This window comes from Hevea brasiliensis, chromosome 14, assembly GCF_030052815.1.
Source record: "Hevea brasiliensis isolate MT/VB/25A 57/8 chromosome 14, ASM3005281v1, whole genome shotgun sequence".
Lineage (NCBI taxonomy): Eukaryota > Viridiplantae > Streptophyta > Magnoliopsida > Malpighiales > Euphorbiaceae > Hevea > Hevea brasiliensis.
In genome coordinates, this window is record NC_079506.1 from 20,703,153 (window position 1) to 20,729,388 (window position 26,236).

Here is a 26,236-nt window from a genome sequence, read left to right on the forward strand (position 1 = left end):
CATTTCGATACATCGACATGTGGCAAGTAGAAAACAAAATCAAGTACTTTAAATTGTCAACGAATCCAGTCAAAACGAGTTGTCGTATAAAAGTATGAACACCGGACTCAAAAATTCCACTTGCCCAATCATCAAACGACTTGTCATTTACAAATCAACGTCAGTTCACTTTAATTGATATTGCCCTCCATGAACGGCATATCGTACCGTGACAGAGACAAAATGCTTGGTCATGGTACAGTGACAAAGACAAAATGATAGGATCTTGTTTTTGTTTATATTTTTTTCCCTCTTTTGGGTATTGTTCTATCAATTGTGTCATATTCATGGATTTGTCTTTGCTTGATAAGCTTTTATGGGGTTTTAGCATTTTTTAGTTTGCTGCAAATGCAATATGTTACATTGCTCAAGATTTCTTGATAAAAAATACGTCAGGAGTTGGTCATTCGAGATCCCACATGGATGGCTGTTGACCGCATGTATGTGTGATATAAATCTTAGCAGGCTTTGATTAAATTACTATGATTTTGTCAAATAATGTGTGCTTCTATCCTATGTCTATATTCATTGTAAAGTTGTCAAAAAGAATGGAGAAATTTTTCAAATCAGTCAATTAGGGAAGAAATTTTACAATACCAGGACGAACCAAAAAGCATATTTTCAAAGTTCAGGTTTTCAACCCACTGATTCATGCAATTTTTTTTTTAATTTTTCATTTATTGTTATTTTCATATGAAAAGTATCAAGAACATTTGTCCAAAAAAAAAATTATGGAAAAATTATTTTTGGACTCCTTACAATATTCTTATTTTTCTAACTTGAAAATTTTATTTGTATTGCGGAAATAAATTGGGCATTAAAAAATGTGATTTTATTGTATTTTACTTCTAAAGGCATCCAAAAATTATAAAAAATAAAAAATTATTTTTGAGTTTCTCATAATATTTTTATTTTTCTAACGTAATTCTTTTTATTTATTTGTGAAGCATGAATAATTTGAGCATAAAAAATATTACTGTTTTTCATGCAAAAAAAAATTTGATATGAAAAAAATAAAAATATTATTGGAAAAATCAAAAATAAATTTTTTTATAATTTTATGATCTATAAAATTATTTTTTCATGATTTTAAAAGTAATACACAATAAAAAAAAATAATCTTTTTTAATGCTCAGTTTATTCCTGCATTAAAAATGAAAACTCTCATGAAAGAAAAATTAAGAATATTTTAAAGAGTTGAAAAGTATTTTTTCATAATTTTCTAATTTGTAGAAATATTTTTAATGAATTTAACATAAAAAACAACAAATGCAAAATAAAATAAAAAAATTGCATGAGGAAGACATATTGTTTTTCGCCAGTCATGTTGGCGAAGATTTTGTAACCCATTGTTCCCCACTTTGAATGGCGAACAATGGGTTGATAACCCTGCTTTAAAAAGCATCTTTCTCTCCATGGTAGTTTTGCAAACTTTTTTCCCCAATACTCTAGTTTGATAAAAGTCTCTGTGGTTTGTTGGTGCTAGTGGAGGGCTGTTACTTCGAGATCCCACATTGTTGCGGATAGCGCGTGTTCCCTCAGTATCCCAAATCAGTTACAGACAATGCGTGTATGCCTTCCCTATTGCAAAAAAGAAAATTAAAAAAAAAAAAAGTCAGGAGTTTGAAGGTTGTTTGATAATTTAGGCTGCAGTGTGTCCAATTGCAAATTCCCTGCAAGAAGAGGAATGATTAACAACATAACAAATACAAAGAGATTTTGTATATTGATATAGTATGGATAAAAATCCGATCCAAATGGAAAGTAATCGAGATCTTAAAATCCAGATTAGATTAGAACATGACGTGTTCGGTTAGGGCATAATATGTTCATATAAAACATGAGGTGTTCGGTCAGGACATGAAATGTTCGATTAGAACACAAGGTGCTCGGTCTGGAACTACATTCAGATAAGACAGGGTGTTTGGACAATGAGCAAGAAGTTTGGATGAAATATAGGATGCTCAAACAAAATAGGGTGTTCGGTTAGAAGTTCGATGCATCCTGATAGGATGCGCTAAGTTCCTACCGGGAATCTCGCTACACTGTTAGTCACCGCTGCCATTTTTTCCCCTCGCCGTTCATAGAGATTCTATGCCAGCTAGAACCAATAATTCCTCCCCCATCTCCTGTCGACTTCGAAACATCCTTCCCAGCCACCATTCTCTACAATAAATTTAGGCTTTAACAGGTTAAAAATTTAAAAACAAATTATTAATAAGAATTATCCGTAAGCATAAAGTGATACATAAACCCCACAACCTAAAGTTTTTAACAACACTTTCATACTAATTTACAACATTATTATGCATAATGTCGTTATATGCTGCCATGACATCTAAATACATTGTCTTGATGTTATTTATTGCTTTGTACAAAATGATGTTAATTTTACGATACAATTGGACAAAGCATATCAACTTTATGATATATTTCTGCTAGTCCTATATTAGACTCTTCAATTGAAAGTTGAAAGACAAATGGAAAAACCAGTGCTTTGCTTCAACTACATTAGTCATACTCCATTGATTGATTTAATAAGTTCAAACTACATGTTAATTGATTATTATATGAGAGTACAAGCGTGAGTCCTAACTCAGCTAACGTTTCTAGGACATTGATTCATGTTGATTTCATCACTAAATATACATATTGTGTCATAATTTCATGATAGATTAGGTATTGGTAAGAGTTTCTCAAAGTGTAGATATGTTAGTCGCAACGTTCACATTTCCCTCACTGCACACCCAGCTGAGTTCCATATTCTTGCACATCACAGTTGCATAATTTTGAGAAGTGCATGCAGGGATGCAAAAATAATTTCGTACAAGCATGCCTGTTTAACCTTTGAATGGAAATAGAAGTGCAAACACAGGATGATTTTTCTTTTTCAATTTTATTTTTGAAATAACTAAATATAATTTACTTGTACAAATTATTATTAAAACTCGGATCCCATTTGTATCCAACAAGAAAAGGAAATCCTTTTTCAAGAATTGCATTTCATTTTTATTTATGGATTTAACCATGAATTATTCAAACAACCTATTGTCAGCTAAGTAGATATGGACAGAGAAACACTCTTGAAAATTGACTGGCCTTCCATTTTCATCATCCTATATCTCCAACTCAATAGTTTATTAAATCCAAAGAGATGTGGACAGATTCCATATATAGATAGGAGAGTCAAGTCCAACAAGGGAGTACATTAATAATCTTCTCTTATTTGCTGCTCATATTTTTCTTGATCTTGACAACACTTTTAACGTTACTTGAAAATTTGTATTCATCTGTTCAACTCCCAAATTTTACAAGCTATGTTTGACCACTTCGCCAATTTAATTAGTCCTACTTTTGGAGAGTTTTTTTATTTTTTGTGCAATCTTTTGACCAACTGAACCTATAAGGGGCACCAACATTTGCTTCATGTACAGCACAGCCTGCAAGTTCAAAACTCAAGCACTCACCACCCGTAAAACAGAGAAAAAGTCCCTTTCTTTTTACACTTCAACATTGGTTTTGCTCAATCCTTGGCAATGGAATATCAATATATAATTGGAGGAATTCTAGCTTTTATTTTGGGGTTTGTACTGTGGCATAGATCGACAGGAATGAAGAAAACTAAGGAATCAAGGGAAAATGTCAGAGATGAAGTTGTGAAGAGCTCAGAACAAGTGTTATGCCAGTCGGAGAATGCCACGAATACTGATATTATTATAGTTGGAGCAGGTGTTGCTGGGTCAGCTCTTGCTTACACTCTTGGCAAGGTGAATCTAATCTTCTCTCCCTACTTTAGATGGCAATGTATAACAGGATAAAAATTCACAAAATTAGCGACCCATCAGGCAGATATTAACATTTAAACCAAGTTTACAGGAAATAATAATAATAATAATAATAATAATAATAATCTCTTTTCCTTCCTTCAATTTGCAGGATGGACGGAGAGTGCATGTGATTGAAAGAGACCTCACTCTGCCTGACAGAATTGTTGGAGAACTTCTGCAACCTGGGGGTTACCTAAAATTAATTGAGTTGGGCCTTGAAGGTGAGTACGATATTATTATTATTATTATAATCTTTTATGGATTGTTGAATCAGTGTGAATTCCATCAATCTTTCCGTCTTGGTCATCTGTCATTCAACTTTTGCTCTAATTCTTAACATGCATGCTTGTTGCAGATTGTGTAGAAGAAATCGATGCTCAACAGGTATTTGGATATGCTCTTTACAAAAATGGGAAAAGTACTAAACTATCATACCCCTTGCAAAACTTCGATCAAGATGTGGCTGGAAGAAGTTTTCACAACGGACGTTTCATTCAAAGAATGCGTGAAAAAGCTGCATCTTTACCTAAGTAATAATCTTCTTTCTCCCCCAGTTACTTCCTTCACTTTGCCATGCCTTTCATGTTCCAAATTATTGAATTCATGCTGCATAATTAAGAACATCACTTTATTACTTTCAACAGCTCATATATGTTCCCTTATTTTCATTGTAGTGTAAGACTGGAGGAAGGGACAGTAACATCCCTACTTGAAGTGGAGGGGACAGTCAAGGGTGTGCAGTACAAAACTAAAATTGGTCAAGAACTTACTACTTATGCTCCACTCACAATTTAATGCGATGGATGCTTCTCAAATTTGCGACGCTCTCTCTGCAATCCTAAGGTAAAGATTATGTTTCAACTAGGAAACAAAAACTTCTTTCTGAACTTCGTTGATAGATTCCTAAATGTGTAGGTGTTTTCTATTTCATGAGTTTTAAGTGAAATTTGGAAACTTTGTGTTTATACAGGTTGATATCCCCTCTTGTTTTGTGGCATTGATCCTAGAGAATTGTGAACTTCCATACCCAAATCACGGACATGTTATTCTGGCAGACCCTTCACCAATCTTGTTCTATCGTATTAGTAGCTCTGAAATTCGATGCTTGGTTGACATACCTGGCCAAAAACTACCTTCCATTTCAAATGGCGAAATGGCCAACTATTTGAAAACTGTGGTGGCTCCCCAGGTATTCAAAGTTCTCTAGGCATGCTAATGCATTTTTTTTTTCATTTTGGCATTGATACGTATAGATAATAGTGCTAAGGAGCTCATAAAAATAACTCGATTTATGATGCTTTGAACTTTTTAATATGAAATTTGACGTGCATTTGACAAGTCATTTATCTTTTAATCTTTAGGATAATCAAGAGCTTTTATATGTGTTTCAGACTCCCCAAGAGCTACGTGATGCGTTTGATTTTGCAATTAACAAAGGAAACATAAGAACAATGCCTAATAGAAGCATGCCTGCTGCTCCTTATCCCACTCCTGGTGCTCTTCTGTTAGGGGATGCATTTAACATGAGACACCCTTTAACAGGAGGAGGAATGACAGTTGCGCTATCTGATATTGTTGTATTGAGGAATCTTCTGAGGCCTTTCCATGATCTAAGCAATGTATATTCACATTGCAAGTATCTTGAGTCTTTCTACACTCTACGCAAGGTGATTAAATGATTTTTCACAAGTTACATATGAGCATTGTTTTTATAATTTCTAGACTTAAATTATTTAGGATCTAGTTTGGATAAACAATAGGGTAGTACTCTTGGCCACAACGGTGAGATTAAAATTGGTGCTAACCCTTCATATCCACTTCCATTCAGCCTGTGGCATCTACCATAAATACTTTGGCTGGAGCCTTGTACAAGGTTTTTAGTGCATCAACTGATCCTGCAAGAAATGAAATGCGTGAAGCATGTTTTGACTATTTGACTCTTGGTGGTGTATTTTCGAATGGACCTATTGCTTTACTCTCTGGTCTAAATCCTCGTCCATTGAAATTGGTTCTCCATTTCTTTGCGGTGGCTATCTATGGCATCAGCCGCTTAATAGTTCCATTTCCTTCAATTCCACGCATGTGGATTGGAGCACGCATGTGGATTGGAGCTAGAATGATCTCGGTGTGTATTGCCAATCGTACTTTCGATGATTTCCTATATTTAAAATGACTTCCATTAATATATACTTAAAGTTCTAATTTCTATCATATTCTTTTCTTTCTTTAGGTTGCATTAAGAATCATTTTCCCTATCATAAAGGCAGAAGGAGTTCGACAAATGTTCTTCCCTACAATGCTCACGCATTACAGATCTCAGGTTGTTTGAGAACAAGAAATGCAAAGATTTGAAATCAAATAAAGTTGGTAGCAGTGCATCTTGCTTTTGGAGATAACCTAAGGATTTAGGAGATCAACTACGCTACGTAAATTTTTATATTAGATTCCTAACGTATTTTCTTTGGCTGGAGCACATATAAATGTAATTACTTCATATTTTACTAATGAATTTTAGTTTAGTGATTTTATACTCATCTTTAGGACTATCAGATCTCGAGTCCAGTTGCAATTAGAGTCGAATACAAAAGAAAAATCCTCATTTTTTGAAATATTGTAAATTATTTGTGCTTTCAAAATTTATTGGACTGTACTAGTTTATTACGTAATTATTCCATGCATATTTGAATGGATCAACCTACTTGGAACTTGTATACATTTGAATATTATTAGCTTTTGGACTCGTGATTTAATTTTTTTACATATTTTTCTATTAAAATTTATATATATACAATATAGTGTTATTATAGTATCACAAATATTACGTTTAATTATTTAAATTGAAATATTAATTTTAATGTCATTTTAATTAATTATATAGATACAAATATTATCAATTTAAGAAATATTATTTTTTACTCGATCATATTTTTCTGAAAACTATTTGTCATATTATTAGCATATAATATTAGCTTAATTATAAACTTGAATGTAATATAATAAAAAAAATATATAATAACAAGTTTTAAAAATAAAAATAAGTGAAGATGTTTAAAAATTAAAATAAATTAATGATAAATGCAAATATTCTCAATAAATTAAATTCGTTCAAATTCTATTATTTTATCTTTTAAAAAAAATAAGTTAGTTTTGAATATGTTTTATTTTATTTTTAATATTTTAAAATAATGTTAATTTACGTAATGAGATTGCATAGCTGGATTAATGCAAAAGAAAATTATTTATAAAATACATTTTTGTTAATTTAGCGCATTACTATAATAAAATTTTCATTTTCATTAAAATAATATCCTGAAATTTTATATTGTCGTATTGTTTAGTATAAACAACTATAAAACCTATTTAATATGTTATTTATTTAATATATTTAACAAGTATTTTATTTTTTAAAATTATAGATTATATTATATATTTATAAGTACATTATTAATTAAAATGCAAATATAAATTTAATCATGCATTTTTTATTATTTCATAACAATATGAGAATACTTTAAAGTATTCAATTTTTTTTCTTTTTTCCAAATATGTAGCTACAACGTAAGTGGAATCTTCTTTTTTTTCTTTTTCTTTTTTTTTTTTTGCAAATTATGAAATAATGATGAATATTAAATGTAAGTATTTTTTTAAATAGGATTCATAATAAAATTTTAATTTATATTAATTAATATTTTAGTAGATAATATAAATTTATAAGGATATTTTAGTCAATTTAAAAGTTTGCCCCCTCATTTGTCCTTTCATTCATATATTTATATATCTATGTATATATTATAGATTAATTGTATTTTTTATTTTCCATGTATTAGTTTCTTATTTTAGTTAATTTCTTTTTATAAAGTTTTATATTTATTTGAAATTAAGTAGAAATAGGACTAAGAATTTTAAATTTATATAAATATTAAAATTAATTTAAACAATAAAAATATATAATATAATTAATTTGAAAAATGAATGGCATTTTTGGCAAATCCTTACACCACTTAGATTTAAAAACTCCAAACAAGTTTTACATGCCTAAATGTTTGTCTAGGCTTGGAATTTGTACACAATTCAAAATTTAATTTCATCATTAATTGTTACAAGATGTATAATGCGATCAAAACACAACAAGCATGGTCTATTTGACATTGTTGCTATTGCCGCTGTTGAGAAATATTTTTTTTTAAACATATGAGTTAAAGAGTGCTAAAAATAATATATTAAATTTGATAAGTTTTAGTAATTATGACGCAATAATAACAAAATAGTTGTTTTCAAATTTTTTTTCAACATCTAAAGTAGTTTTTCTTTTTTTTTTTCTTAAATTTTTTTCGCTTTAGGTTGCGTTAGGAATCATTTTCCTTATCGTAAAGGCAGAAGACAAATGTCCTTCCCCACAATCCTCGCGTATTGCTAATCTCAAGTTGTTTGAGAACAAGAAATGCAAAGATTTGAAATCAAAGAAAGTTGGTAGCGGTGCATCTTGTTTTTGGAGATAACCTAACGATTTAGGAGATGAACTAAGCCATGTGAATTTCATATTAGATTGCTAACAGATTTTCTTTGGCTAGAACACATGTAAATGTATTTACCCTATATTTTATCAACGAGTTTTATCTCAATGATCTTGTACTCATCTTTAACACTGTGAACTCTTGTGTTCGAGTTGCAGTTGGAGTCAAATGCAAAAGAAGATCCACGTTTTTTGAAATATTATAAATTGTTTGTGCTATGTGAATGGGTCAACCTCTATGAACTTGTATACATTTGAACATAACTCAAATTTTAATTCTTTTAGGGGAGAGAGTCAATCAGACTTCGAACACTTTCCTTATAATTAGACTAATTAAACATGCCCTTACGGATGATAGTAAAACGAGTCAATAGCCCTGATTCTCCAAATTCAACTCAATTCACAATGTTCACTAAACCATTAATTTACATTCATTGTATCAAATACTTGAATACAAAATAAGGTTTGCAAGCCATACACCACTTAGTTTTACAAACTCCAAATTAGTTTGCATGCCAAAATGTTTGTCTAGACTGGGAATTTGTACACAATTCAAAATTTAATTACATCATTAATTGTTGCAAGGTCTACAATACAACCATAATACAACATTAAGGGCCTGTCTGACATTGCCGCCATAGCCGCTGTTGATAAAAATATTTTTTAAATATATTAGTTAAAGAGTATTAAAAATGATCTAAAATCAAATTATTAGATCACCAAAATAACAAAATAATTTTTTCAAACTATTTTTTTCAAAAGCATCTAAAATGATTTTGACCTCAAATCGCAATGATTTCCTATTATTTAGAAACCACGCCATGAATATTGTTGATATTGACATAATGATTGGCAAGGATTGGGTACTTTATTTCAAAAAAAAAAAAAAAAGAAACTCTTGGTTTCTTTGGGCTGTCTTACGCTAGCATTTCTCTTATGGCACATTCAGCCGAGTTTCATGTTCGTGTACATTACAGATTAATTTCATTGCTAACCTCCTCCAGCTGCATATCTCCAGAACGTTCCACTCTCTCTTTATTCTCTTTATTTCAGCTCTTCCCTCTTTTTTCTGCAATGAGCTCTAGCTTAGTTGTTTTGGGCCTGGATCCATAGCTTCTGGACTCCTTCCTATACTGCTATCAGATATTAACAAAGAAACACTCTTGAAATTGACTGGCCTTCCATTATCATCATCCCATAACTCCAAGTCAAATAGTCAATAGTTTAATATACTTCTTCTGCTAGAGTCCAACAAAGAAGTAGTTTAATAATCTGCACTTATTTTTCTTGATCTTGACAACACTTTTGACCTTACCTGAAAATTTCTATTCATCTGTTCAACTCCCAAATTTTACAAGCTATATTTGACCACTTGACCGATTTAATTAGTCCTGCTTTTGGAGAGTTATTTTGTGTACAATCTTTTGACCAACTGAACCTATAAGAGGCGCCAACAATGGCTTCATGTACAACCTAGCCTGCAAGTTGAAGACTCAAGTACTCATCACCACTAAAACAGAGAAAAAGTCCCCTTCTTTTTACATTTCAACGTTGGTTTTGCTCAATCCTTGGCAATGGAATATCAATATGTAATAGGAGGAATTCTAGCTTCTGTTTCGGGGTTTGTACTGTTGAATAGATCAAGAGGAATGAAGAAAACTAAAGAAGCAAAGGAAAATATGAGGGATGAAGTTGTGAAGAGCTCAGAACAAGTGTTATGCCAGTCGGAAAATGCCACTAATGCTGATATTATTATAGTTGGAGCAGGTGTTGCTGGGTCTGCTCTTGCTTACACTCTTGGCAAGGTGAATCTAATCTTCTCCCTCTACTTTAGATGGCAATTTATAATAAGACGAATGCTCACAAAACTAGCTACCCCATCCGGCAGTTTAACCTCTTTTCCTTCCTTCAATTGCAGGATGGACGGAGAGTGCATGTGATTGAAAGGGACCTGACTCTGCCTGACAGAATTGTTGGAGAACTTCTGCAACCTGGGGGTTACCTGAAATTAATTGAGTTGGGCCTTGAAGGTGAATAAGAAATTTCTATAATCTTTTATGGATTGTTGAATCCGTATGAATTCCATCAGTCCTTCTGTCTGAGTCTACTATTATTGAACTTTTTCTCTAATTCTTAACATGTATGCTTGGTTGCAGATTGTGTAGAAGAAATTGATGCTCAACAAGTATTTGGATATGCTCTTTACAAAAATGGGAGAAGTACTAAACTATCATATCCCTTGCAAAGATCAGATCCAGATGTGGCTGGAAGAAGTTTTCACAACGGACGTTTCATTCAAACAAATGCGTGAAAAAGCTGCAACTTTACCCAAGTAATAATCTTCATTTACCCCGAAGTTACTTCTTTCACTTTGCTATGCCCTTCATGTTCAAAATCTTTTAATTCGTGCTGCATAATTAATAGCATCATTTTATTGCCTTTAATAGTTAATATGTCCCCTGATTTTCTTTGTAGTGTAAGACTGGAGGAAGGGACAGTAACATCCCTACTAGAAGTAAAGGGGACAATCAAGGGCGTGCAATACAAAACTAAAATTGGTCAACAACTTACCGCTTGTGCTCCACTTACAATAGTATGCGATGGTTGTTTTTCAAATTTGCGACGGTCTCTCTGTAATCCTAAGGTAATGATTATGTTTCAACCTGGAAACGAAAACTTCTATGAATCCAATTGGCTTCTCTACGAACGTCACTGATAGATGCGAAATTGGGTAGCTGTTTTCTTTTTCATGAGTTTGAAGTGAAGTTTGGAAACTTTGGGTTTTACAGGTTGATATCCTCCTGTTTTGTGGCATTGATCTTAGAGAATTGCGAGCTTCCATACCCAAATCACGGACATGTTATTCTGGCAGACCCTTCACCAATCTTGTTCTATCGTATTAGTAGCTCTGAAATTCGATGCTTGGTTGACATACCTGGCCAAAATCTACCATCCATTTCAAATGGTGAAATGGCCAAGTACTTGAAAACTGTGGTGGCTCCCCAGGTATTCTTAGTTTTCTGGGCATGCTAATTTTTATTTTTATTTTATTTTATTTATTCATTTTTTTTTTTTTTTAATTTTTCTTTTTCGCATTTTGGCTTTGATACTTGTAGTTTGCAGTGCTAAGGGGGATTATAGAAATGACTCGATTTAATAAGCATTGGACCGCCATTTATCTTTGAATCTTTAGACTAATCTAAGAACTTTTATATATGTTTCAGATTCCCCAAGAGCTACGTGATGCATTTGTTTTTGCAATTAACAAAGAAAACATAAGAACGATGCCTAATAGAAGCATGCCTGCTGCTCCTCATCCCACTCCAGGTGCTCTTTTGTTAGGGGATGCATTTAACATGAGACATCCTTTAACAGGAGGAGGAATGACTGTTGCCCTATCTGATATAGTCGTATTAAGGAATCTTCTAAGGCCTTTGCATGATCTGAGCGATGCATTTTCCCTTTGCAAGTATCTTGAATCCTTCTACACACTACGCAAAGTGAGTAAATGATTTTCACTTAGTTGCATATGAGAACTAAATTTATAATTTCTAGATTTAAATTCTTTAGAATCTAGTTTGGATAAACAATATGGTGGTATACTTGCCACAACAATGAAACTAAAATTGGTGCTAACCCTATATATCCATTTCATTTCAGCCTGTGGCATCTACTATAAATACTCTGGCTGGAGCCTTATACAAAGTATTCAGTGCATCAACTGATCCTGCAAGGAATGAAATGCGTCAAGCATGTTTTGACTATTTGAGCCTTGGAGGTGTATTTTCAAATGGACCTATCGCTTTACTCTCTGGACTAAATCCTCGTCCGTTGAATTTGGTTCTCCATTTTTTTGCTGTGGCTATCTTTGGTGTTGGCCGCTTAATAGTTCCATTTCCATCAATTCCACGCTTTTTGATTGGGGCTAGAATGATCTCGGTGCGTATAGCTAACAATAATTTCAATGACTTCATAATTATATTTTAAATGACTTCAAAGTTCTTATCTCTATCACATTTCTTTTACTTTTTTTCAGGTTGCATCAAGAATCATTTTTCCCATCATAAAGGCAGAAGGAGTTCGACAAATGTTCTTCCCTATAACCCTAACACATTGAAGATCTCAAGTTGTTTGAGAATAGGAAATGCAAAGATTTAAAATCGGTGAAAGTTGGTGGCAGTTCATTTTTTCTTTAGATAAGTTAACGATTTAGGAGATGAGCTAAGAAGTGTAAATTTTATTTTAGATTCCTAACAAATTATCTTTGGTTAGAAACGAAAGTTTCACATGTAATTTAACCACACTTTTCTTGAAATATTTTTAATTATTTGTGCGTGCTCCTCTATTGTTTCCAAAATTTGGAATGTCACCATGTATTGTGTTGGTTTGTGTTTCCATAAGACAGTGTTCCTTGATCCGTGTTTCACCATGGCACATACAACAAGTATGGGTATGAGATATGCTAATTTTTATAATTCGCGACATAGTAGACGATGGACTTAGTTGATGCACCATATATGCTAAAACATATCACTCAATGCACATGAATCATGTGCGTGTAAAATCATGTAATTCAAATCTACCTAATTTATAAAATTTAAACTACATCACATGCATATAAAATTCAAATAATAAAAGCAAATGGAATTATTAATAACTCAAATTTGCTTTGATTTGAATTTTAATTTATTGTAATAAATCTTATTTCATAGACTAATGATTAGAAAAAAATAATAAGTATCCCATCTTTTATAAAATTTGATAATTTAAGCATTTCGATACATCGACATGTGGCAAGTAGAAAACAAAATCAAGTACTTTAAATTGTCAACGAATCCAGTCAAAACGAGTTGTCGTATAAAAGTATGAACACCGGACTCAAAAATTCCACTTGCCCAATCATCAAACGACTTGTCATTTACAAATCAACGTCAGTTCACTTTAATTGATATTGCCCTCCATGAACGGCATATCGTACCGTGACAGAGACAAAATGCTTGGTCATGGTACAGTGACAAAGACAAAATGATAGGATCTTGTTTTTGTTTATATTTTTTTCCCTCTTTTGGGTATTGTTCTATCAATTGTGTCATATTCATGGATTTGTCTTTGCTTGATAAGCTTTTATGGGGTTTTAGCATTTTTTAGTTTGCTGCAAATGCAATATGTTACATTGCTCAAGATTTCTTGATAAAAAATACGTCAGGAGTTGGTCATTCGAGATCCCACATGGATGGCTGTTGACCGCATGTATGTGTGATATAAATCTTAGCAGGCTTTGATTAAATTACTATGATTTTGTCAAATAATGTGTGCTTCTATCCTATGTCTATATTCATTGTAAAGTTGTCAAAAAGAATGGAGAAATTTTTCAAATCAGTCAATTAGGGAAGAAATTTTACAATACCAGGACGAACCAAAAAGCATATTTTCAAAGTTCAGGTTTTCAACCCACTGATTCATGCAATTTTTTTTTTAATTTTTCATTTATTGTTATTTTCATATGAAAAGTATCAAGAACATTTGTCCAAAAAAAAAATTATGGAAAAATTATTTTTGGACTCCTTACAATATTCTTATTTTTCTAACTTGAAAATTTTATTTGTATTGCGGAAATAAATTGGGCATTAAAAAATGTGATTTTATTGTATTTTACTTCTAAAGGCATCCAAAAATTATAAAAAATAAAAAATTATTTTTGAGTTTCTCATAATATTTTTATTTTTCTAACGTAATTCTTTTTATTTATTTGTGAAGCATGAATAATTTGAGCATAAAAAATATTACTGTTTTTCATGCAAAAAAAAATTTGATATGAAAAAAATAAAAATATTATTGGAAAAATCAAAAATAAATTTTTTTATAATTTTATGATCTATAAAATTATTTTTTCATGATTTTAAAAGTAATACAAAATAAAAAAAATAATCTTTTTTAATGCTCAGTTTATTCATGCATTAAAAATAAAAACTCTCATGAAAGAAAAATTAAGAATATTTTAAAGAGTTGAAAAGTATTTTTTCATAATTTTCTAATTTGTAGAAATATTTTTAATGAATTTTACATAAAAAACAACAAATGCAAAATAAAATAAAAAAATTGCATGAGGAAGACATATTGTTTTTCGCCAGTCATGTTGGCGAAGATTTTGTAACCCATTGTTCCCCGCTTTGAATGGCGAACAGTGGGTTGAAAACCCTTCTTTAAAAAGCATCTTTCTCTCCATGGTAGTTTTGCAAACTTTTTTCCCCAATACTCTAGTTTGATAAAAGTCTCTGTGGTTTGTTGGTGCTAGTGGAGGGTTGTTACTTCGGGATCCCACATTGTTGCGGATAGCGCGTGTTCCCTCAGTATCCCAAATCAGTTACAGACAATGTGTGTTTGCCTTCCCTATTGCAAAAAAGAAAATTAAAAAAAAAAAAGTCAGGAGTTTGAAGGTTGTTTGATAATTTAGGCTGCAGTGTGTCCAATTGCAAATTCCCTGCAAGAAGAGGAATGATTAACAACATAACAAATACAAAGAGATTTTGTATATTGATATAGTATGGATAAAAATCTGATCCAAATGGAAAGTAATCAACATCTTAAAATCCGAATTAGATTAGAACATGAGGTGTTCGGTTAGGACATAATATGTTCATATAAAACATGAGGTGTTCGGTCAGGACATGAAATGTTCGATTAGAACACAAGGTGCTCGGTCTGGAACTACATTCAGATAAGAGAGGGTGTTTGGACAATGAGCAAGAAGTTCGGATGAAATATAGGATGCTCAAACAAAATAGGGTGCTCAGTTAGAAGTTCAATGCACCCTGATAGGATGTGCTAAGTTCCTACCGGGAATCTCGCTACACTGTTAGTCACCGCTGCCATTTTTTCCCCTCGCCGTTCATAGAGATTCTATGCCAGCTAGAACCAATAATTCCTCCCCCATCTCCTGTAGACTTCGAAACATCCTTCCCAGCCACCATTCTCTACAATAAATTTAGGCTTTAACAGGTTAAAAATTTAAAAACAAATTATTAATAAGAATTATCCATAAGCATAAAGTGATACATAAACCCCACAACCTAAAGTTTTTAACAATACCTTCATACTAATTTACAACATTATTATGCATAATGTCGTTATATGCTGTCATGACATCTAAATACATTGTCTTGATGTTATTTATTGCTTTGTACAAAATGATGTTAATTTTACGATACAATTAGACAAAGCATATCAACTTTATGATATATTTCTGCTAGTCCTATATTAGACTCTTCAATTGAAAGTTGAAAGACAAATGGAAAAACCAGTGCTTTGCTTCAACTACATTAGTCATACTCCATTGATTGATTTAATAAGTTCAAACTACATGTTAATTGATTATTATATGAGAGTACAAGCGTGAGTCCTAACTCAGCTAACGTTTCTAGGACATTGATTCATGTTGATTTCATCATTAAATATACATATTGTGTCATAATTTCATGATAGATTAGGTATTGGTAAGAGTTTCTCAAAGTGTAGATATGTTAGTCGCAACGTTCACATTTCCCTCACTGCACACCCAGCTGAGTTCCATATTCTTGCACATTACAGTTGCATAATTTTAAGAAGTGCATGCAGGGATGCAAAAATAATTTCGTGCAAGCATGCCTGTTTAACCTTTGAATGGAAATAGAAGTGCAAACACAGGATGATTTTTCTTTTTCAATTTTATTTTTGAAATAACTAAATATAATTTACTTGTACAAATTATTATTAAAACTCGGATCCCATTTGTATCCAACAAGAAAAGGAAATCCTTTTTCAAGAATTGCATTTCATTTTTATTTATGGATTTAACCATGAATTATTCAAACAACCTATTGTCAGCTAAGTAGATATGGACAGAGAAACATTCTTGAAAATTGACTGGCCTTCCATTTTCATCATCCTATATCTCCAACTCAATAGTTTATTAAATCCAAAGAGATGTGGACAGATTCCATATATAGATTGGAAAGTCAAGTCCAACAAGGGAGTACATTAATAATCTTCTCTTATTTGCTCCTCATATTTTTCTTGATCTTGACAACACTTTTAACGTTACTTGAAAATTTGTATTCATCTGTTCAACTCCCAAATTTTACAAGCTATGTTTGACCACTTCGCCAATTTAATTAGTCCTACTTTTGGAGAGTTTTTTTATTTTTTGTGCAATCTTTTGACCAACTGAACCTATAAGGGGCACCAACATTTGCTTCATGTACAGCACAGCCTGCAAGTTCAAAACTCAAGCACTCACCGCCCGTAAAACAGAGAAAAAGTCCCTTTCTTTTTACACTTCAACATTGGTTTTGCTCAATCCTTGGCAATGGAATATCAATATATAATTGGAGGAATTCTAGCTTTTATTTTGGGGTTTGTACTGTGGCATAGATCGACAGGAATGAAGAAAACTAAGGAATCAAGGGAAAATGTCAGAGATGAAGTTGTGAAGAGCTCAGAACAAGTGTTATGCCAGTCGGAGAATGCCACGAATACTGATATTATTATAGTTGGAGCAGGTGTTGCTGGGTCAGCTCTTGCTTACACTCTTGGCAAGGTGAATCTAATCTTCTCTCCCTACTTTAGATGGCAATGTATAACAGGATAAAAATTCACAAAATTAGCGACCCATCAGGCAGATATTAACATTCAAACCAAGTTTACAGTAAATAATAATAATAATCTCTTTTCCTTCCTTCAACTTGCAGGATGGACGGAGAGTGCATGTGATTGAAAGAGACCTCACTCTGCCTGACAGAATTGTTGGAGAACTTCTGCAACCTGGGGGTTACCTAAAATTAATTGAGTTGGGCCTTGAAGGTGAGTACGATATTATTATTATCATTATAATCTTTTATGGATTGTTGAATCAGTGTGAATTCCATCAATCTTTCCGTCTTGGTCATCTGTCATTCAACTTTTGCTCTAATTCTTAACATGCATGCTTGTTGCAGATTGTGTAGAAGAAATCGATGCTCAACGGGTATTTGGATATGCTCTTTACAAAAATGGGAAAAGTACTAAACTATCATACCCCTTGCAAAACTTCGATCAAGATGTGGCTGGAAGAAGTTTTCACAACGGACGTTTCATTCAAAGAATGCGTGAAAAAGCTGCATCTTTACCTAAGTAATAATCTTCTTTCTCCCACAGTTACTTCCTTCACTTTGCCATGCCTTTCATGTTCCAAATTATTGAATTCATGCTGCATAATTAAGAACATCACTTTATTACTTTCAACAGCTCATACATGTTCCCTTATTTTCATTGTAGTGTAAGACTGGAGGAAGGGACAGTAACATCCCTACTTGAAGTGGAGGGGACAGTCAAGGGTGTGCAGTACAAAACTAAAATTGGTCAAGAACTTACTACTTATGCTCCACTCACAATAGTATGCGATGGATGCTTCTCAAATTTGCGACGCTCTCTCTGCAATCCTAAGGTAAAGATTATGTTTCAACTAGGAAACAAAAACTTCTTTCTGAACTTCGTTGATAGATTCCTAAATGCGTAGGTGTTTTCTATTTCATGAGTTTTAAGTGAAATTTGGAAACTTTGTGTTTATACAGGTTGATATCCCCTCTTGTTTTGTGGCATTGATCCTAGAGAATTGTGAACTTCCATACCCAAATCACGGACATGTTATTCTGGCAGACCCTTCACCAATCTTGTTCTATCGTATTAGTAGCCCTGAAATTCGATGCTTGGTTGACATACCTGGCCAAAAACTACCTTCCATTTCAAATGGCGAAATGGCCAACTATTTGAAAACTGTGGTGGCTCCCCAGGTATTCAAAGTTCTCTAGGCATGCTAATGCATTTTTTTTCATTTTGGCATTGATACGTATAGATAATAGTGCTAAGGAGCTCATAAAAATAACTCGATTTATGATGCTTTGAACTTTTTAATATGAAATTTGACGTGCATTTGACAAGTCATTTATCTTTTAATCTTTAGGATAATCAAGAGCTTTTATATGTGTTTCAGACTCCCCAAGAGCTACGTGATGCATTTGATTTTGCAATTAACAAAGGAAACATAAGAACAATGCCTAATAGAAGCATGCCTGCTGCTCCTTATCCCACTCCTGGTGCTCTTCTGTTAGGGGATGCATTTAACATGAGACACCCTTTAACAGGAGGAGGAATGACAGTTGCGCTATCTGATATTGTTGTATTGAGGAATCTTCTGAGGCCTTTCCATGATCTAAGCAATGTATATTCCCTTTGCAAGTATCTTGAGTCTTTCTACACTCTACGCAAGGTGATTAAATGATTTTTCACAAGTTACATATGAGCATTGTTTTTATAATTCCTAGACTTAAATTATTTAGGATCTAGTTTGGATAAACAATAGGGCAGTACTCTTGGCCACAACGGTGAGATTAAAATTGGTGCTAACCCTTCATATCCACTTCCATTCAGCCTGTGGCATCTACCATAAATACTTTGGCTGGAGCCTTGTACAAGGTTTTTAGTGCATCAACTGATCCTGCAAGAAATGAAATGCGTGAAGCGTGTTTTGACTATTTGACTCTTGGTGGTGTATTTTCGAATGGACCTATTGCTTTACTCTCTGGTCTAAATCCTCGTCCATTGAAATTGGTTCTCCATTTCTTTGCGGTGGCTATCTATGGCATCAGCCGCTTAATAGTTCCATTTCCTTCAATTCCACGCATGTGGATTGGAGCACGCATGTGGATTGGAGCTAGAATGATCTCGGTGTGTATTGCCAATAGTACTTTCGATGATTTCCTATATTTAAAATGACTTCCATTAATATATACTTAAAGTTCTAATTTCTATCATATTCTTTTCTTTCTTTAGGTTGCATTAAGAATCATTTTCCCTATCATAAAGGCAGAAGGAGTTCGACAAATGTTCTTCCCTACAATGCTCACGCATTACAGATCTCAGGTTGTTTGAGAACAAGAAATGCAAAGATTTGAAATCAAAGAAAGTTGGTAGCAGTGCATCTTGCTTTTGGAGATAACCTAAGGATTTAGGAGATCAACTACGCTACGTAAATTTTTATATTAGATTCCTAACATATTTTCTTTGGCTGGAGCACATATAAATGTAATTACTTCATATTTTACTAATGAATTTTAGTTTAGTGATTTTATACTCATCTTTAGGACTATCAGATCTCGAGTCCAGTTGCAATTAGAGTCAAATACAAAAGAAAAATCCTCATTTTTTGAAATATTGTAAATTATTTGTGCTTTCAAAATTTATTGGACTGTACTAGTTTATTACGTAATTATTCCATGCATATTTGAATGGATCAACCTACTTGGAACTTGTATACATTTGAATATTATTAGCTTTTTGGACTCGTGATTTAATTTTTTTACATATTTTTCTATTAAAATTTATATATATATATATATATATATATATATATATATATATATATATATATATATATTATAGTGTTATCATAGTATCACAAATATTACGTTTAATTATTTAAATTGAAATATTAATTTTAATGCCATTTTAATTAATTATATAAATAAAAATATTATCAATTTAAGAAATATTATTTTTTACTCGATCATATTTTTCTGAAAACTATTTGTCATATTATTAGCATATAATATTAGCTTAATTATAAACTTGAATGTAATATTGTAAAAAAAATATATAATAATAAGTTTTAAAAATATAAATAGGTGAAGATGTTTAAAAATTAAAATAAATTAATGATAAATGCAAATAATCTCAATAAATTAAATTCGTTCCAATTCTATTATTTTATCTTTTAAAAAAAATAAGTTAGTTTTGAGTATGTTTTATTTTATTTTTAATATTTTAAAATAATGTTAATTTACGTAATGAGATTAATGCAAAAGAAAATTATTTATAAAATGTATTTTTGTTAATTTAGCGCATTACTATAATAAAATTTTCATTTTCATTAAAATGATATCTTGAAATTTTATATTATCGTATTGTTTAGTATAAACAACTTTAAAACCTATTTAATATGTTATTTATTTAATATATTTAACAAGTATTTTATTTTTTAAAATTATAGATTATATTATATATTTATAAGTACATTATTAATTAAAATGCAAATATAAATTTAATCATGCATTTTTTATTATTTCATAACAATATAAGAATACTTTAAAGTATTCAATTTTTTTTTCTTTTTTCCAAATATGTAGCTACAACGTAAGTGGAATCTTCTTTTTTTTCTTTTTTTCTTTTTTTTTTTTTTGCAAATTCTGAAATAATGATGAATATTAAATGTAAGTATTTTTTTTAAATAGGATTCATAATAAAATTTTAATTTATATTAATTAATATTTTAGTAGATAATATAAATTTATAAGGATATTTTAGTCAATTTAAAAGTTCGCCCCCTCATTTATCCTTTCATTCATATATTTATATATCTATGTATATATTATAGATTAATTGTATTTTTTATTTTTCATGTATTAGTTTCTTATTTTAGTTAATTTCTTTTTATAAAGTTTTATTTTTCATGTATTAGTTGCTTTTGCTGATTTACTTTCATTTTCATTGATTTTGTTTTTATCTTGAATCTCCCCAAATTCAATTTTTGACATTGTTAAAGCCTGTCCCTTGTAGATGTATTTCAATGAAGAAAGGCTGGTGAACTGTTGGGGAAGTGATTCTTAACTTAAAAATTTTGTCCTTCAAATTCTCCCAAAAACTGATTGGTTTTTGCTGCATAACCTGTGCAAGAGCTGCAATCTGGTTTATGCAGAGGAAAAAATGAAATCTGCAGCAAAAAGGGTGTCTGCAGCAAATGGCTTATGTTTTTGGTGAGGCTAGATGTATTTCAATGGAGGAAGGTTGGTGAACTGCTGAAGCTGCTACTTGGTTTATGCAGAGCAAAAAAAAAAAAAATGACATTCTGCAGCAAAGAGGGTGTCTGCAGTAGATGGCTTATGTTCTTGGTGAGGTTGGGTGTGTAACTTTTTAATATTTGTGCTTATAATGTTAATATGGTGGTAAGTAAGTCATTTTTGCAGTTTTGAGCTTATTTGGGTTGTAGGATTCAAGGTAGGTATTGTCACACCCCGGCTTAGTGGGCCCCAGCTCAAGCCCCTCTAGTGAGCCTTCTTGCCAGCGTACCCTTCTAGAGGCCGGGCCTGCAACTCAAATCGATCTCTTGTCGCTTTGGTGGAGTTAATCCCTTGGCCTGTGAGCTAGGATTGAACCCATATCACCTCACGGTTTTACTCGCCTCTTACCAATTGGTAAGAGGCGAGTAAAACCGTGAGGTGATATGGGTTCGAATCCTAGCTCACAGGCCAAGGGATTAACTCCACCAAAGCGACAAGATCGATTTGAGTTGCAGCCGGCCTCTAGAAGGGCACGGCAAGAAGGCTCACTAGAGGGCTTGAGTCAGCCCACTAAGCCGGGTGTGACAAATAAAAAGGCACCTTTTATTGTCACACCGGCTTAGGGGCCCCACTCAAGCCCCTCTATGGGTGGCCTTCTTGCCGGCATCTTCTAGAGGCCGGACCTGCGACTCACAAGGTACTGTCCGCTTTGTGGAATTAAATCCCTTCGCTTCTGCAGAGCTAGGATTCGAACCCTTATCACTCACGGTTTTGCTTCGCCTCTCACCAATTGAGCTCAATTGGTGAGAGGCGAAGCAAAACCGTGAGTGATAAGGTGCCTCTAGAAGGGTACGCTGGCAAGAAGGCCACCCATAGAGGGGCTTGAGCTGGGGCCCCCTAAGCCGGGGTGTGACAGGTATGCTGTATTTTCTTGGCAAAACTTGGAGAGTTCATTTCATCATTTGTGAATAGATGCAACTTTATGCAGATTTTATTGAGTTTTAATGTGCTAAATGTTGATTTGCAGAATTTGAGTCAAAATGGCATAGTTCTCAAAGGTCTTTTATGTAGGATCCATGTCTACATGCTTGTGTGATGCATTTTTTATGAACTTTGTATATATTGATGTGTTTTTGGTGAAAATTCTCATGGTTTATGCTTCATAGAATTATATTTCCTCATTCTAGGATATTTTGCACACTTGCAATTCATGTTCCATTGCAATCTTAATCTTGTTGAATTGTGCATAAGCAACTGCATAGCTTATGCAATCCTGCATAACCACAATTCTTGCCATTTTTCACCTTTATTGCAAGTGCATAAGGAGAGTGCATAGCTTATGCAACTCTGCATAGTCTAATTTTGTCAAATTTCACATCTTTCAAAAACTGCATAAGCAGAGTGCATGACTTATGCACATTTGCATAACTTCAAATTCTTCATTTTCTCTCTCTGCCGAAGTCTGCATAAGTAGGGTGCATAACTTATGCACTTCCGCATGACCAAAAGCTCTGAATCTCCAAACCTGCCGAGGAGTGCATAAGCAGAGTGCATGACTTATGCACTTCTGCATAACCAGAAACCCAAAATTCCAAAACCTGCCGAGGGGTGCATAGGCAGAGTGCATGACTTATGCACTTCTGCATAACCAAAGACTCCAAATTCCAAAAGCTGCCGAGACATGCATAAGCAATGTGCATAGCTTATGCACTTCTGCATGACCTCACACTCTAAATCTCAAAACCCACCGAAGAGTGCATAAGCAGAGTGCATAAGCAGAGTGCATAGCTTATGCACATCTGCATGACCACCAACCCAAATTCCAAAAGTTTCCGAAATCTGCATGGGCAGAGTGCATGACCCATGCACTTCTGCATGACCCGATTCTCTGAAAAACCAAATCCGCCGAGAGGTGCATAAGGGGAGTGCATGACTTATGCTGTAACAGCCCGATCCTTCTCCAGTTAGTATTGTCCGCTTTGGCTCATGGGCCTCACGGATTTGTCCCTTGGGAGGTTTCATTCCCAAAAGCGCGCTGACCAAGTGAGGAAGGCTCCCACATATATGGCCCAAATCTTTTCTTCCCGTTTCCGATGTGGGACACGAAGTTTCCACCCCAGTGCGTAGCTGGTTGAACAAGCATGTCCCAACCCCATCCCTGGGTCATGACAAGCCCACCAGCTTCCGCCTGGTGCGTCCTCGCACCACACACCGTACTAGAGGAGTCCACTCGATACCAAATTGTAACAGCCCGATCCTTCTCCAGTTAGTATTGTCCGCTTTGGCTCATGGGCCTCACGGATTTGTCCCTTGGGAGGTTTCATTCCCAAAAGCGCGCTGACCAGGTGAGGAAGGCTCCCACATATATGGCCCAAATCTTTTCTTCCCGTTTCCGATGTGGGACACGAAGTTTCCACCCCAGTGCGTAACTGGTTGAACAAGCATGTCCCAACCCCATCCCTGGGTCATGACATATGCACTCCTGCATGACTTCACTCCTCAAATTTCAAAAGTTGTCGAGACCTGCATAAGCAGAGTGCATGGCCTATGCACATCTGCATGACATATTTTTCTGAACTTCAAAACAGGGTGAAACTTACATAAGCTAGTGCATAAGCTATGCACATTCACTTTCCCCCTTATGCAGTTTTTACAAAACCAGTTTAAATCAAATTTTTATTTTCGGCAATTTTTTTTTCCCACCTTCACCCGATATCCCTGTTCACTGTCTTCCTCCTCTCACCCGCATAACCCTTCCCCTTCCCTTCTTCTGCACTCGTATTTCCACCTCCTAAACCCTAATCTCTTCGTGTATATTTTCTTTCCCCCCCTCATCTCTTCCATCTTCTCCATCGGCAATGGAGTCGCCTGATGTGACTTATCCGCAAGTATACGGGTCGTCTCAAGTAATAAAGTGATGAATCAAGTATCGTTCCCACGAGGATTTGCTGTTTGATTACTAAACTATGAATTAAGCGATTATTTGGGCTAATGATTAATGAATAAATGGTAAATGTAAATGAGCAAGGTAAATTGATTAATCCAATTGAAATGGGTAAAGAGCAAACAAATAAAATCTAATTCTAGTTCGCAATTAAACTAAAATTAACAATGGGTAATTTAAGCAAAAGTCTAATTATGGTAAAAGTGATTCCAGAGTTGGGGGTTTATGCATAAATTAGTTGGGATTTGTCTTGGGCATTCCAATTTTTAGGGAAAAATAGAGTTTGAAGGAAATTGATTCTAAATCCCTTTGATATCTTTTTCAAGCAAATCAAAGTGTATTCTAAAATAACCAAACCTACTTTCGTATGTATTTGATTACTTTAAAACCCATTAAGTTTTGTAACCAATAATTAATTCCTCTTAAAGTCCTAGTTTATTTCTAAATCTAGGTGATTTTAAGTTCCAATCCATGATTACCCATCAATGACTTTCACCTTTCGGTCCTTCAATCAAAGATTAACACAATACCCAATGGGTACCAACATTAGGCAAGTAAATCAAGCACACAAGGAAGGAATCAAAACTCATATTCATATAAAATAAGGAAATACCCAGTCCAAATCCACAAATTAATCTAAGACATATTTCCCAACTCTGAAATCTAAAGAAATTACTCACTCATGATGCTATTTACAAGAAATATTGATGGAAGAATATAGAAAAACATGATAAAAGGACTAAAATGGGAAAACCCAGGTGGAAGAACCAAGGTCTCTGGTTTCTGGAGCTCCAAACTCGTGCAGCAGCTCCTCTTCCTAGAGAGAATGGCGTCTTCTCTCCCTCTTTCTATATAATTTTCTTTCCTTTTTGTTTTTCCTCCCCTTCCTCTTGTGGCAAAAATAAGGAAATGATGAATTTATATGGTCCCTAAAAGTTGCCCTAAAAGTAAATAAAAGACAAGGAGTGGATAGGAAATGAGGTGTAAAATTATCCAAGTCACAAAGACTATTCACGTTAGGCGATGCGCTTAGGGTTCGGCTTAACCCTAAGCGACTTTTAGCAAATTTCACTGTCATTATGCGCTTAAGGTTGCGGACCTTCAAGAAATCTCGACAGACTTAGAGTAAAATGGACTTTTCTGCTCATGCTTGACTTGTGCTGCACCTTAAGCACTGCCGCTTTACCCTAAGCATGATCTTAAGCAAAGCCTCAAGCAAATTTCGGCTGGTTTGCTTTTTCAAGGTTTGATTTCTTTAACTTTCCTCCATGCTTAAAGAACTCCAAATTTCTTCAAATCACTTCCTATTGCACTCATTGATCTTCGATTTGCCACAAAATCCTATCAAAAACAACAAAATTACAAAAATCACATATAAAGTATTTAAATTTAACAAATAAGCTAAAATAAAGCTAAAAACATAAAATATACTAAAATATAAGGGCAAAATGGATGCAAAACTACCCTAAAATGCCTATATGAAATGAGTGTAACAAATTCCCCCAAACTCAAACCTTTGCTTGTCCTCAAGCAAATTTAAAACAATTAATGCAATTTGGGATACCTTACCTTAAATTTATGAAAATTACTTATCCAAACTCTCAAGCTTACTTTTAGCCACCAACAAACCATATACCCACTTTCAAGATGCAAAGAATTCAATCCTTACCAAAGTTATCACCGCTTAGCCTTGGGTCAATTATCCATATCATCAAGCCCAAACCAATCAATCACAAAGAATAATCATGCCTAAATAGACTATAGGGTAATCCATAAACTAAAGTGTCTCAAATAATGATGGAAGTAAATGGATGGATTTAATGATATCCCAATCCCATAGGCAATTCTCCTATTCCAATCTCCACTAATGTAGCAAAACACCATCAAAAGATCAAAAGGACTTTCAAGGGTCGTAATGGGGCTAAGGGGGTGATAATGTGGCTAACAAGAAAGGGATAAGGGTAACAAAATATGAGAATAATCAAATTATTAAAAGATCAAGACACACAATTTTTTTTTTTTGAATCATTTGGGAGAAGGAACTTTACAACTATTCACCAATGCT

At 33.4% G+C, this 26,236-nt stretch overlaps 1 protein-coding gene and 2 pseudogenes across 1 annotated transcript; all 3 read left to right on the top strand.

Moving 5' to 3' along the window:
- The first annotated feature begins 3,575 nt into the window (after positions 1–3,575).
- LOC110635160 (squalene monooxygenase SE1-like) lies at positions 3,576–6,195 on the top strand (annotated as a pseudogene).
- Positions 6,196–9,947: 3,752 nt separating this feature from the next.
- On the top strand, positions 9,948–13,767 carry LOC131172879 (squalene monooxygenase SE1-like; annotated as a pseudogene).
- A 2,956-nt stretch (positions 13,768–16,723) lies between these two features.
- Positions 16,724–19,323, top strand: LOC131168932 (squalene monooxygenase SE1-like). Its single transcript, XM_058134986.1, has 8 exons — positions 16,724–16,954; positions 17,106–17,217; positions 17,352–17,526; positions 17,671–17,839; positions 17,967–18,185; positions 18,386–18,661; positions 18,823–19,119; positions 19,225–19,323. Exons 1-8 carry the CDS (start codon positions 16,724–16,726, stop codon positions 19,321–19,323), a joined length of 1,578 nt encoding a protein of 525 aa, XP_057990969.1.
- Positions 19,324–26,236: the final 6,913 nt, after the last annotated feature.